The 15,944-nt window shown below is 32.8% G+C and overlaps 1 protein-coding gene across 2 annotated transcripts in view; it reads right to left on the reverse strand.

Moving 5' to 3' along the window:
- Positions 1-2,344: 2,344 nt before the first annotated feature.
- The window catches only part of LOC121410475 (protein bicaudal D homolog 1-like), a 40,343-nt gene continuing 26,743 nt past the window's right edge, over positions 2,345-15,944 (reverse strand). The window contains exons 4-5 of one of the 2 annotated variants that reach the window (XM_041602596.1): positions 7,895-7,910; positions 2,345-3,862 (exon numbers count right to left, since the gene is read on the reverse strand). In XM_041602596.1, coding sequence (XP_041458530.1) covers positions 7,902-7,910 — 9 coding nt within the window. In that variant the 3' untranslated portion in view covers positions 2,345-3,862; positions 7,895-7,901. The remainder of the gene's footprint in view (positions 3,863-7,894; positions 7,911-15,944) is intronic. The other variant, XM_041602597.1, reaches the window with a different exon arrangement.

Genomic DNA, 15,944 nt, shown 5'->3' on the forward strand with positions numbered 1-15,944 from the left:
ATGATCACGGATGTTACTGGTTCTTTACACGGACCTTCACGGTTGCTCACATTCTGTACTGGCTAGAATGAAGTTTCATCCCTTTTTGCAGCATCTGGAGCATGCTCGTGCTTGGTTATGAATACGGACTATTGTTCATGTACGCAAACAATACAAACATTTGACCTCGGATAAAGCCGGTATCAACAAGGATCACCCGGTTCTTACAAGGAGCCTCCCGGATGCATTCGGTAGCTACACGGATGTACAAGGAGGTTACAAGGATGAACACGGATGATTATCAGTCCGTGTACTCCCGGGATGAAAAATTGAACATGTTCAATTTTTCTCCCGGACATGCCGGTACATCAAGGATGGCGCCGGATGAGTAGCCGGAGTGTACACGGTAGTCCCGGACTGTACACGGATGACCCCGGATTGACAATCCGGGATGATCCGTGTTGCTTCCGTGAAGGTGTAAAAGGGGCTTTAGTGATCATCAGAATTATTGATTTGAAGCTAAGATTTCATGATTAAACAAAAGTCAGTTGACATTATGTACCAGATCGAGATGTATGATAATATTTTGACAATTAGCCTTGATTTAAAAGACTTTCTCATGAAATAATTGTATGCTGCAACTACTGTCTTTTATGTTTAATATAAAATATTATGAAGAAACCTGTTCTGATTTAGAATTGTATATTATTGTATGAAGTCTAGTATAAATATTCACATCTTCTAAGCAAAACATTTATAAAGAGTATAAATATTTCTTGCAGCACAAACTATATTGACAATATAATAGACATGACTTAACATTATAAATCTACAGATTCATAAAAGGTACACTAAATGAATAGGCGTCAAGTAGGCCTAATGGTTGAATAATGTCAATATACGTTTAGACAAAGATATTGCCCCCTTCAAAGTGTGATACTATAATGCCCCTTTCTACGAACTTTAAGTTTAAAAAATGACTGAAATGTTCTTTGCATAATGTGAAGTTGAAACTTCTTTAAAGAATCATTCCTGTTCCATTCCAAAGACTGACAGAGAAAACACACTAACAATTCCTAACATGAATTGAACAACCTGTTGCAGTTGTCTTTTCAATATTAGACATGTTGCATAAGTTTTAAACATTTTCAAAAAGCATGTTCACAGTGTAAATCTTCAAAGTAATCCATAAACATCGGGGGGGGGGGGGGGGGGACAAAAATGATTATCAACACAAAATGGATCAGTCACTGAATACAAGATTCTAATTAGTTCTATATCATTATTGTTATCATGTCATCAACCCATACATACCCATATACATGTAAAGTTAGCCTCACAGTTTAACCCAATATTTAGTCATCCATACACTGGAGTTCAACATTTCATCATTCATAAATCATTTTAAATTCAACAGTCTTCATACTTTTGATAATAATCTTCATTTTAAATATTCTATAAATATAAAGTTAAAAATCATAATGAGCTATAGAAAGGAGAAAAATTACCTGGACTAACTATATATTGCACAATAAATGTATACTATGCTGAATTTTAATTTCCTTTTTCAAAACACGATTACAAATACTAAGAATCACTTAACAAATTATAAGACGGATTCTGCTAGTATTAGAAAATAAAAATTATTAGGCACAGTGTGGTTGGCTAGGATAAATAACCTCAATATGTCACAACATTGACTGATATAGCACAATACAAAATAGGCCTGAACAACACAATGCCACAAGCACAAGAAAAAAAGAAGACCAAGTAAAGTGACTCATACTGTGAACCTTTGTAATTATACACATCAACAACACACATATTCATCTGCTGCAATACCAAACTTGGTGTTATTTATTTTTTAAAGGGGAAGTTCACCCTGAAGAAAACTTTGTTGTAAAAATAGCAGAAAAAATAGTAAAAAATATTGGTGAAGGTTTGAGGAAAATCTGTTAAAGAGTAAGAAAGTTATTAGAGTTCAAAGTTTTGGATTTGTGACGTCATAAACGAGCAGCTGCCCCTTGTGTTATGCAATATAAAATGCATGAATTTCAAATTTTATATGGTTCCTGATGACTTAATTTTGTTTTCTATTCATGATCGGGTGTGAAATGATTTGTCTATTGATATACAAAAGGTACAGTGAAAACCATTTTCAATTTTTTGAGAAAATGACATTTCATTGATTTTTTACCATTCGCTAGTGTAGGAATTCTGCTCGCATATGACGTCACAAATCAAATAATTGAAATTCTAATAACATTTTAAGTACATGATGAATTTTTCTCAAACCTTTGGCAATATTTTTTATTATTTTTCCTGCTATTTTTACAATAAACTTTTTGTCAGTGTGAACTTTCCCTTTAATACAGTCCATCTTTGAAAACAAAAACCAAATATGGGCTAATTTAAAATGTAAGAACTTTTGAGCCTTTTTGCAGAATAGACAGATGCACAAACTCTCATTTTTTGTGACTTACATTAAGTCAAACTCCATTATTATCAGAAAAAAAATCAAGCACATCACTTCATACTTTGTTTAATTTCATTACTTCCAGAACTATCAATGCCTAGAATTTAAAGAAAATAATCAACAAAATTTTTGGTAAAAATAAATATAAAATACTTAGATAATCATAGTCAACTTGGGCACTAACATGAACACAGAATTTTCAGTTGCTTTCCAAAGGGTCATATAGATGAAACTAAAGTAACTCCTTGAATCATATTTTCAAAACTAGCTACCCCAGTTCCTAATCCATTATATGTTTTTAATCTAACCCACCCCCTTGGACTGTACATGATTTATTGTACTTAAATACTTTGGATAATAGGCATACACTATATATTGGTTCTTGTACATTCAAGGGTACTACAAACCCTAATTATGTTAGTACATATACAAATGGACTGATTTAAATTCAACAGATTAATGTCCCCACCTAATATTTAGAAGACATACATGCGATATCAATTTCAAGTGCATCCTTTGGGTATGTTGGGCTTTTGTTATCTTACAGTCATTTTTTGAGGTACATAACGTGTGTTGTAAAACACAAAAATATTAATTGCCGTGAAAATTTTTTTGTGACTTTTCATAAATAGAATAAAATATTTCTACAAAAGTTTCAGATATGTGAATCCCAGCACCAATATGAAATATGAGTTGAATACATTTTGCTATTAAAGTTAAAACCATAATAAAAAAATTACAATTTGATTTTTGACATGCAATTTGAATAACTATCATTAGGTCCATATAGTTTACCAAACATGAAGGTTTTAATCATACTGAGAAGAAATATATCTCAATTTGCCAGATGAAGTTTTTTTTTCTTTTCATGTATGGCCTAAAATACAATGCAATTTTTTTAAATTTAGGTACTGATAGTGATATTTGATCCCAATAGAAACATTCAATTATTTATAATTTTTTACTAGTCCCACATGCATCTGCTCTTGAAATATTACCATGATTTCTTTCTAGTTTGAAACAGTAAACAGTGAACTTACTTATGGACAGTTTTCATTTCAAAACAAACTCAATGTAAACTATGTCCTACAAGGTGATTTTGCAAGGTAGTGCCTCCCTCTGTAATGTACTGTACTGTATTATATTATACCTGTATACCATTAGTGCTCTCCTTGACAATGTGTTAAATAGTGGACTGTAGGGACTGTCAGCTCCTTCTGTTACAAACCCTGCGTAGGCACAGTACAATATGATACAAGGAGCTTCTTCCCATCGTTGGCTACAAGCTCCCCCTGCAAGCTCTCCATATAGGGTCCACGGTAAGTGCTCCTCCTACTGTAAACTTGGGCTCCATGCAGACTTTGGTTCAAAATTCTTCTTAGCACATAACAAGCTCCATCTTCAGCTCTTGAAGAGAGAAAAAATAAAAAACATTAATTTCCTGTATGTTACATATTTATATCTTCAGAAGAAGACATAAGTCAAGTTCAGTACTGTACCATGAGTGATTTTAGGACCTGTTCGAAATTTAGACTGTTTTCAAAACAAGCTTTGATATAATTGCCTTCAAAGTTTGGATGTTCTTCCGATGAGCACTCATAGTTTTGCAGTCCGAAGGAAACCACAGCAATTTTTATTTTTAATTTAAAGTATAAATTCTATTATTTCATAATAAATGGTGTACGCGATATTGTTTAAGGCACTTCATAAAATCACACAATAAAAATGCAAAAATGTCTAGGTAGGGTTTTGACCCCTGCACGTTATTCAGGAGGCTGCTATAGTGTATAGAAAAAATGGTTAAGGATGTTTCATAAAATCAAATCAGTGGGATCATCTGGTAAGAAAAATTTGAATCTTATCTTACTTTTAAAAACTGATCAGAAGTTTGATCTGAAATTCAATAAATGGATTAAGTTGAAACAAATTTTTTTAAATATAAAACTCTTCAATTTTTAGAATTTGACAAAAAAACTAGGTTTATAACAGTTTGTAAAATCAGCGATGATAATGAGACGAATATATCTTAAAAAGTATTCAACAAAAACACAAAGTAAATTACCATGAAAGCCCCCTAATTATATGACATTGTATTACTGCTGTTGTATGTCTCATGCTTCTCAAGATAGACTATCACAGATACACATCTGAGTGCTCTGTGAGCTTTCACGAATAATTAAAAGAATGATTGTAAAGAAGGTAAAGTGTTTTAAAATTTATTAGAAACCAGTTTTAATGCGTTTTTTTTTTTATTTCACAGACAGTCCCAAACAACTTTCACTCAGTATGTTCTGCCTAATGTTTCAATATAAATTACACAATTTGTTTGGGCTATCAGGGCTGGCATATTTAGGGTTATCCCTTGTCCAGCATTATCTGCCTCTATCCTAATATTATTATCTCTCTCTTTTATTTTTGTTTTGATTTTATTGTATTTTCTTCCTTTCTTTAAAATTGAAAATATATAAATAGAACACTTTAAGGCAACAAATAATAAATTACTTGCAGCATCCCTAGTACAGCTCTTATCACATGCACAAAATAATTGCTGCTTACTCAACTGCAGCCTGCAGTCAAGCAATAAGGTAGATTAAGAATCCACAGCGCCATCTAGTGACAGGGTTGTTAAGTGCATGACAAGGATGTTAAGTGCATAACAGAGAGAAAAAACATAATGTATCATGGGCAAAAATAAGAACACCAGTTTGAGTTTAAGCATTGATATATCTTATCTAAAAATTCAATTAGTAATTTAGGTGGGGAAAGTCTGAATATTTTTTGGCTAATTCATTTAGTGCTGATGAAAATAAATAAAGATAATAATAAAGATGTTGACTGGCAGCTGAAAATTTGCATACATAATCATAATATGCCAATGAGAGCAACGTTTATTTCAAAATCCATTTTCATTGCTTTTCCCTGATTTAAGTCCTGTTTACTGATATATTCAAATTTCATGTTCTCAAAGGAAGACAACCTGAAAACTTGCCACAGGAATGTTACAAGTATGAACAGGGGTTAGCCAGAATACAGCTCATGCTCACTTGTGTTGAATGTAAAAAGGCAGCATGTTATTCATGATTGCTTCACAAAGAAAAATAGTCTCCCGCTATCATGAGTGTGTACACTGAACCATTTGCCACTTGTTTGTAGTCCTTTAACTTGTGGTTTTTCTATCTAAGCTCTGCCTGAAAGTATAGCCACAATATAAGTGTAAAAACAAGGAAACAAATACTTTCATATTTATCGGCCACCATTCATATTTACCATCAAAAGCATATCCCTAAAGCACCTGAATATTTATGGTCAGGGTTTATGAGATGCTTTATATTGAAGCAAAGATTATAGGCCTTATCATTGAGATATTAACATAACTCCATGGCCTATGCAGTATGGAGTCTCCAGTGTCATTATTGCATGAAATGATAACTGTCCAAAGCTTGTATAAATGTGTCATTGTATATAGAACCAATCTTTGCATCCTCATATGTTTCACACTTTTACTGCAAGGGGTTTGTACATGTATTTGGATTTAAAAAAAAATTGTTTTCTATCTTTTTAATTGTGAATGGTTCTTTTATATCTAAAACGTTTTTTTTTCAAAAATTCTTCCAAAACTATTTAAAAAATTAATTATTTTTCTTAAATTGTCCAAAAGGAAAGGATGTTACAAGGGGGTCATATGGGACAAATTGTGAATATAGGATGATCCAGTATACCAAACATCTGGTCACGATTGAATGATATATGTAGATGAGAGTATGTAATATATCCCTGATGAAAAGCATGAATACAGGTGAATATCATATATTCTAAAGTGTATAATGACCACAAATAACCATCGATAAACACAGTGGAAAATCAGTATGACCAAGTCATTTGGAACTACATCAATTAATCAAATTATAAAGCAGAAACATAATTATCTTGGGCTTTAAAAGCTAATGTTATAGAAAGTCAACCCTACATAACAACTTTACAAATAACCTATGGTAAAATTGGCAATTATCTTCCAAAGTTTTTAAACCTTATTTCATTAGCTTTTGAGTGATGTTTTGAACAAATTGATACTGCCGATATGAAAAATGACCATCCAAACTCATTGAGGTCCAAACATCTTAATACCAAGTTTCCACTGAAATGTTTTTTTTTTAAGTTAAAATTGATTTTTAAATGATTAAAATATCAATCTCAAGTACATCAAAATGTATAGGCTGCATGCATTTCATGAATATTAATATTTTATGTAATGATAACATCACAGTATAAGTGTAATGAGAAATCCAATTCAAACTTCATGTTAATTGAATTATACAAGCATATCAGTAGATGACAGGTGATCTATGAATCTCCACCTTATGATGATGTTGTTGGTATTTGAAAACAATATGGAAAGGGACAGGGGTATGCAGTTAGTGCAACCTTTGCTAATAAGATTAAATTATCCCAGTGAGGTAGTCAATTTTTTCTTTCTCACTAAAATTTTTGAACGATAAATAATTATGTATCATACCAAATCTAACATTTATTGTTTCATACATCTACTTAAAAAAATATATATATACATATATATTTTCAAAGCGAAATTGGCAAGAGTTGTCAAGTTTGTCATGTCAGCCCCCAGCCCCCTATGATTTTGAAGTAGTAAATAAACAGATGAGAGGTCTGGGGTTATAGCAGTATTTTTTCTACAATATCTGCTATAATTATATGAGAAAAATATGACATCTTTAGGTCACACCCATGCCCTATCAAAATATTAATTACACCACCATGACCACAGTATGGTTTGTCAGTCCCCTTGAAACACTGCCTTAATGTTTGTTTTCATAAAAAAAGAGAAATAAAATTAATCCCCATTTTTTTGTTTACCAGTCAATGGCTGTAACCGAAAGGGGAGATATAATATAGTGTCTAAATTTAATTGTACAACAAACCAAAGTTTCATTTTAGACTTTGTCCCAATTACCTCACTTTAACTTTCTTATTCTATATCCCATTTCTTTACATCATTCATCCCATGTTCATTTTCTACAATATCTGCTTTCAAGCAAATCATGTCATAACCAAGATCAGATTGCCCTTTCAAAAAGAAAAAAAAATAGACAACCTCACTATCCATGGATGAATATACATTTTTTGCAAGAAAAAATTCAGAGTATAACATAATAAATAAAACATATTTACATATTGTGGGACTTTCCAGGAAGCTAACAAAATGCTGTAGATTTATATTACCAATTAAGGAAAGAGAAACAAGAACAAACAAAAATCTATAAATAAACAAGTTTACAATACAAGGGTAGTACCCCCTCCTACCCTAACATTCCCTTTCTACAATGGAAATAAGAAATGTTAAATGAAAATTAAATGAAAATATCAACATTAGTACATTTGTTAATAAAGTTACAGATTGTGAAATATTTTTCAAAAACTTACGTTCTACTTAACGATGCTGTGAGATAGAAAAGAGTAAAAAGGCAAATAATTGTTAATATCAGTTATACCATTAAGGAACAGTCAGTTTGGTCTAACAAAAAGAGCAAGAGCCAGAAGGGAATGTCCCAAATCCCTGATGATAGCCAAAGTTAACAAGTGCTATTGCCTATTAGGCATTCATATTTTCATCAATATAGTCAAACCTTCACCTGACCATATTTTTGTTGACTCACGCTTGGTGGTTCCTCGGTGAAAAAGTGGTTGAAGAGAAATTTGCATATAAAGCCAAACTTTTTTTCTTCTCCTTTTTTTCCTTTCAATGGTTGTTTTCCAAAGGTATCAGCTTCCAAGGCTACATCTTCAGTGCAGGTCTTACTCATGACTGTAACATATGTAAATTGCCAGTCACTCTGTCTGCCCAAACAAATTGATTGCTCTTTCACCAAAAAGGGGTATCATGGAGATGTCTTCAGTAATACTCCAGGTGATAATCAAAGACACCGTTCTCATTATACTTTCTAAAACTGGTTTACTGGAAACCGGTTCAAGAAACCAGTTTGGAAGATCGCTTTGCTAGCATTCCCATTTGATCACCTGAAAGTAGTTTTCAAAACCACTTCACGTAAAGCGGTCTTGTTGCTAATGGAACACTCTCAGTGGGGATGATATGTATCGCAAGAAATTTGAAACTGCACCGTATGCATTCCACATACAGTGTGTGGAGTGGCACGCTTGAAATGTGCCAAGATCGCTTCCCGAAGAGCGGTTGTGTCCTCACTTACGCTAAAACCAGTTTAACGAGGCAAAGCGATCTTCAAAACTACAACGCGAGGTGGTTTTTCTGAACTGGTTTGGAAGACCGTTTCTAAGGCCGCTTCAACCGTTCTCATTACATGTTAAATTATTTTCCACTAACTAGTTTCTCGTAAACTAGTTTTAGGACAGTAGTGAGAAGTCACCACAGAGAGATGACTTAACATTACGAAAGTGATAATTTCAGTGAAGCAGAATAGAATTTAGAAATATTGTTGAGATCTGCAGGGACTGGTTATCATTTCAAAGTAACATTCTATTATGATATCAAGTTGCTATTACAAGGAAAATCAAAGGAGCAAGTCAGCGAAATGATATGATTAAAGGAATGAAGTTGTGATTTTTCAGTCATTTACAGGACACAAATGATCTTTATTGATAACATCTCTCTTAGCTACATGAATGATATTCCATGAATCATGCTCTACTGTCAATAAATTAGGCCTACATTTGTGTATTCTTCAGATTTGGCAATCATTACTATACATATAAAGTCAATCATAGAATCTTAATCTGATCATAATCAAATGTCAGTGAAAGTAAATAAATATACATATGAAAATAAATATGTGATGCAAAAAGCAGAATAGGAGCTTGTATCAAAGTGTGTTTTGCATTCATATTTGATTATTAGACATCTATCTATGTTTGAGATTATAGTTTTCTCATAACTTTCGACCACTTGATATCAGGAATGACCAACCCCTCTATCCCATCCCCCTCCCCCATCAAAAACAATGGGGGAAGAAAAAGAGAGGGGGCAGCGAAATACAGAGGGAGGAAGAGAGAGCAAGGGGGAGAGATGGAAGGAGGAGATAGAGATAGGTCATGATGGCCCAGTGGTAGAGTGCCTGCTTTCATGGACTGAATCTGATTCACATCAAAGAATTCTAAGAATAGAACCTTCTTCCTTCTTCTAGAAATGGGGTTTTCGAGGTTTTTTCAATTACTGTACTTTTATTGATGTGCCAATTTGTTATCAGAAATCTATACTACGCTACTATCCATTATGTGTAGAGATCGTAGCTTCACAATATTAAAGGGTACAGGGACCCTTTTCAGGCCAGCAATATAGTCCTAAGCTTGGGTAGAGCGGGCAGAACCCCAAACCTTTTGAATATGAGGACTTTTAAATGGGTCAAAATCTGTTTTATTAATGTTAAAGGACCATCCACCCCATCAAAAAGTTGATTTGAATAAAAAGAGAAAAATCCAACAAGCATAACACTGAAAATTTCATCCAAATCAGATGTAAAATACAAAATTTATGACATTTCAATGTTTCGCTTAATTTCACAAAACAGTTATTTGCACATCCTGGTCATTATGCAAATAAGGAGACTGATAGTGTCATCCAATCACTATTTCTTTTGTATTATATTTTATGAAATATTTTTCTCCTTATTGTCAAGTGAAACAACAATTAATTCCTCCATGAACAAGTGGAATTAGCATTGTTTAATACTACATGGTTCAGTCAAGTTGGTCCTTATTGTCAAATCTGTAAAAAATGAAATATTGTACAATTCAAACAATAGAAAACAAAAGTAATAGTTGGTGAGGGACATCATCAACCGTTCCATTTGCATGTCACTGTGTTGTGTGTATCACCGTTTTGTGAAAAATAAGCAAAACTTTAAAATGTCGTAACTTTCTCGTTTTACATCCAAATTTGATGAAATTTTCAGTGTTATTGTAATTTGATTCTTCTCTCTTTAACCAAATAAACATTTTTCTCGGGTGGACTTGACCTTTAACATAACAAAGTCAGAACTGAGAAATTGAGACCCCCTGTTCTAGGCACTCAGCATTTAGTTTGGAGGAGAATTATTACATTCTGCAAAGTTTTATTGCATTATGCACTTGCTATTCATTTGACTGAGTATAAATACATTTTTTATGTTTAGCATTACTGAAATACATCTTTTAGCAGGAATCCCACATGATTTGAGTCTGTATTATAGTGTCTTTGATTATCTACATGAATGTGACGAGTGGCGAATAGATGCAGCCAGGTGAGCCAGGATTTCTGCAAGATGCTGTGATTTTTGGTAAGGTGCCTTCTGGTGTAGGAATGGATATGTTCCAAACCCTATTCTCAAGGTTTGATTTGTACCATGGTACCATGATTTATGCACATTTCTCATATCACACTTACTGTCACACTTCCCTTTATAGCGCCCTCTGCCAAGGTGCCCATTTAATTGGATTTTTATTAAGTATACACAATGAAATAAGCATAATTATGTAGAAAACTCTGCATAGAGTTCCCCCGGGGGGGCACTCAGTATAAAATGCATAGTGGGTATGTGCCGCGGAGGGGACCCCCATTTTTACACTCAAATTTCCGTTCCAAGGCATAGCATTTTTGCCTTGTTGAGAAAAAGAACACAGAAAGCCGCTCCAAGGCATAGCATTTTCTTCTTATCGAGAAAAAAGAAGAGAGAAATCCGCTCCAAAGCTTCGCATATTTTTCGTTACGCCGCTCCGATCGCGTTGAATGAGCTGCAATTTTGGTGAAAAGCGGCCGCAGAGCTCGACGGAGCTAGGCCGCGCTAGCTGCATCATGCACGCATGACCGTTCCGTAGGGAGGCATACGCGCTCACACGCTGGCGATCCGTTCCAAGGACCCCCGTTTTCACAAACATTTGTCGTTCCGAAGCCCGATCCGAGGACCCTCCTTTTACAATAAGCCCGTTCTAAGGCCCCTGTTTTTTGTCTCGCCCGCGGCACACCCCCACCACTTTTTTTGTCGAGTGCCCCCCCCGGGCATAGTCCATGGTTGTGTACCATGGTACAACCTCTTTGGAGAATACAGGCCAATGACACGGACCCCTTTCTAAACATCAGTGGTCTAGAACTAGCTATATAGGCCTACCTATGCAGAGTGTGGCAGTCTTATCTTGGTCTTTTGGCATGCTCCCCTACAAATCACCTTGTGATTGAGAACACAATAAAATGAGTATGCCAGGAGTACATCACAATGAGATCATTCTTATTAAAGTCTGTTCCCTCTAAAATGAATAGACCCCTTTAGGTTGGAAGGGGGGGTTACAGTGGAATGTAAAGTGTAGTAAAAAAAAAATGACAAATATCCTCAACCCCTGAGCAGAAAGAAACTGTTGTATTTACAAGAGTTAAAAACCCCCATCAGGGGTTACAGTGTACTCCACATTTCCCATTCCATATCCAACCACAAGATGTTTTCCTCAGTAGATGGGATATCAACCTCCTGTATACCTGGTCAAGAAGGTTTACCTTTTCAATCAGAATGAAATCAATCAAAGTCACACATATGAAACCCCTTCTACCCCCCCCCAAAAAAAAAAAAAACTAGGGGATTCTAAATGAAATGCTTTAAAGGGTAAGTTCACCCTCACAACAAGTTGTAAAAAAAAACAGGAAAAATAAAAATATCGGTGAAGGTTCAAGGAAAATCCATCAAATATTCAATATTAGAATTCTAAATTTTCGAGTTTGTGACATCAGCTTCCCCATATCATAAAATGCAGAAATTTCAATTTTTTGGTAGTTCATAATGACTAAAAATTTTCTTCTGTCAGAAGTGGGTGCAAAATAATTTGTCTGTTGATATATTCTGAAGGTATTAAAAACTATTTTCAATTTTTTTTAGAAAATGACATTTCATTGTGTATCTTTCATTCATGATACCTGAGCTGCTGTTGCATTTGAAAAAATAACTTTCCTCAAACATTCTCCAATATGTTTTTAGTTATTTTTCTGCTATTTCTACATCTTTTTTTGAAATCAGGGTGAAGTTACCCTTTAATAACAACTCCCATCCCAGTTGGACCATCATCACCACCACCACCACAGCTACTACATTCAAGCATAAGGATACAATTTGACAGAATAATGCAGGAAAATACTACATTTTGCTAGGCCAGGGAGAATTAAAGATGAAAAATAATTTCATGTTAAAGGAAAAGATATTTAAGATAAGTACCATTATAGAAAATTTTTGAAATATGCTTACCATCTTCATTCCTGAAATCCACAAAAAACAAATTACTTGATGTAAGCCCATGTCATACAGTTAGTAGAGTGTAGTACAATATCTTTTTCATGAAAGAGGGGGGAAATGTATAACATGATGGGAAAATATATGAACTGCTTCTTATCCACCATAGCACTTTGGAAGATATCCAGCCATGGACTAGCTTTCATTTAATGAATTTAATAGAATGGATAGGAAAGATAATCAGAAATGAAGTTATTATGTTTTGTATGACAATAATTGAAGTGTAAATGATGATCATGAATCTGATGTAATGTAACAATTTAATTTGTGTTCATATTGTTTTATTCATAAATAATCTATACAAAAATCTGCCAAGCTAACTCCTAAAATAAAACTGTCTGAACTATTGACATGTGTCCATTCTATAAAAAAGCTAGTAGGGATCTTAACAGTGTACATGTCTCTATTAAAGCATTTGAATACCAATACTCATTTATACTATTCATAACAAAATATTTTTCTGTTCATTTGTTTTTCATAATCAACCTTAAGAAAAATAGTCTAATAATAAAATAAATCAGAATATTTTTGAAAACTATTGAATCAGTTTAAAAGTAATATGAATGCACTATTTAAAAATATGCTGAAGAGATTATAAGAAACATGTATGTACAATGTATACCAGGATATAAATAAATATAACTTTGTTAGTTTATGCTTGGGACATGTTTATGTACAATATTACCACATCAGGAAGTTAATATTTGATAGAGCTTTTTTTTCATAATAGATTAAATTTTGAGGCATATGGCTTTATGAGATGCTACTTGCTAGGGAAAGAATAAGGTCATTTACTTACTATAATAGTTAAATAATCTGAATGTTACTTTGATTAAAAATTTCGAAAATGCATTACAAAACTGACTTTAAAATTGATGTTAAATTATGTTTGTTAAATTTGGTCTGTCTATTTCCATTGAAGCGTATGCTTCCAGATATAAAAATTAATGAATTAAAATCTGATGGTAAAAAATATGATTTTGATAATTGACATGAATGGTATATGTAGGCAGCTATACAATATTACTCATCAAGTACCACACCAAAACCCACATACACAATTGTTAAAGTTGAAAAAACATGGTCTCTAATACACATACATGTATTTCATTAATTTCTAATGAATGGAGTTAGTATATGAATGTTGTTAGCAAACAATTAATGCAGTACATGACTATTAGCAAGATATAAAAAATGACCCAACATTTGTGCAATTTTTTGCTGGACTTTATACCTTTTATTGACTACTGCAAACTTCCATATACATTAAATGAAAACTAAAATTCCATTATTACTATGAGTATACACAGATTTTCTCAAGTATTAAGTACACTCTAAAGCTATAACTTCAGCAGATCTGGTATTAAAGCAATGTAGCACTTTGTATCAACATGGAATTAAGCTTTGTACATTGATTGAGATGCAAACAATTTTTGTTCTATTTTGTCTCAATTTTTTTTCTCAATGCATGATTGCTTAATGTGCTTTTGTCCAAGAAGCAAAACAAGTTCCAGTCTAAGCTTAAAATTGCTTTAAAAACAAATCTTAAATTAAAAATAATCTTGAATATTGATCTGAATCAATCATCTATTGAGTCCAGATATGTATACAATATATTCAAACTTATACAGTGCAGATGCAGAGTAATAAGTGCCTTCTTACAATACTGGAAGTCTTACATTACCTTAGTAATTACTCTCCTTATAGGAAATAAATAAAATCAGTTTACATCTACAAATACGATAAACATCTATTGCATAATTGAACACACAAAATACACACTTGACTACGCTAACAAGACTTTATTACTTGAGTTAAATAACACTGACAATTTAACATATGTTATTACAGTTGCATGGAAAAATGACAAGAAATGCAATTTCTTCAGAGTAATATTGCTTAATAATAATACAACAATTACAGCCCCTGAAATCTATATGCAGATCACCTCTGATCAGTCAACAATATTTTGCCCACAGAGCAGTTAACAACGACTTTAAACCCTCCACAATATAATTGTTGATACAAGTACATTAATGTTATATACACAAAGTTGCAATAACTTACATTGTCCAATTTTCAAAAGGTTGGAGAGGGGTGGAGATGATTCTAAAGATTGTTTTTTTAATTATATATTTTACCAAACATATTCTGTTCAGAATATGGAGAGTTTTAAACAGAGATGTGAATTATATGAATCGATATTAAACAAATGCAACAGAATTTTGCCTACTGGTAAAAATGTTATGTATAAGCAAAAAATACAGTTACATAAAGTTTTATTTCTGCAATGTAAAATAGGTTGTTCATAAGATATGAAACTGGCTTCTACAATATTATGTATACATGTTTTACCAAATACTTAAGTTGTATAAAAATGCAAAGGGAACAAATACAATATGAAAATCATGGAATTTTTTAAGGAGAAATATATGGAAATTGAAAGGTTATGATAATGGGGATTATCATTATGACATTTGTAAAATGAAGACAGACATGGCATATGTTACACCCCTTCCCTTGCAGATATGCACACATGTATAACCCCCCAAAAACAAACACTTGCATATGCCCCTTCAGAAAAAAAAACTTCTTGAATACATTATTAGCTTCAATGTACTAACAAGTTATTTTCCACAAGGAAAAAAGGAAGAAAATCAGCAGAATGTTACTACACTTCAAAATACAGCTTTAATTATCTAGAAAAAAAGTATCCATGAACAAGATCAGATCAGATTTCAAATAAGAATGATTACCTCTCTAAAATCTGATTTACCTACAACTCTGATCAAATAATAGACCCTGTCTCAAAACCATTACACAATACACAAGCAAGAGTTACCAATTCCTTTTCAGCATCATGTACATTATACACAAATTTCATTCTTTTCTTCAGAGTAGTTCATTTATGCAATCAAATTTACATAAATCCACCATATGCACAAAATTTTCTTAAATAATCATACTCAAAAAGTAATTTGGTTTATTTTGTTACACAACTGTAAAAATGCATGGGTATATCAAAATAATGTATTGTCTAAAATCAATGGGGAAAAAATCATAAGTACTTGGAATTTGGATGAATAAATTATACCAATAATTAAAGTATGAATACAAATTATGAACTTGTACTTAAAGAAATCTCAGATACATACTGTACATGTAGATGATTGCTCAAACAGACATCAAGTCGA

Source organism: Lytechinus variegatus, chromosome 3 (assembly GCF_018143015.1).
Source record: "Lytechinus variegatus isolate NC3 chromosome 3, Lvar_3.0, whole genome shotgun sequence".
In the NCBI taxonomy this organism is placed as follows: Eukaryota; Metazoa; Echinodermata; class Echinoidea; order Temnopleuroida; family Toxopneustidae; genus Lytechinus; species Lytechinus variegatus.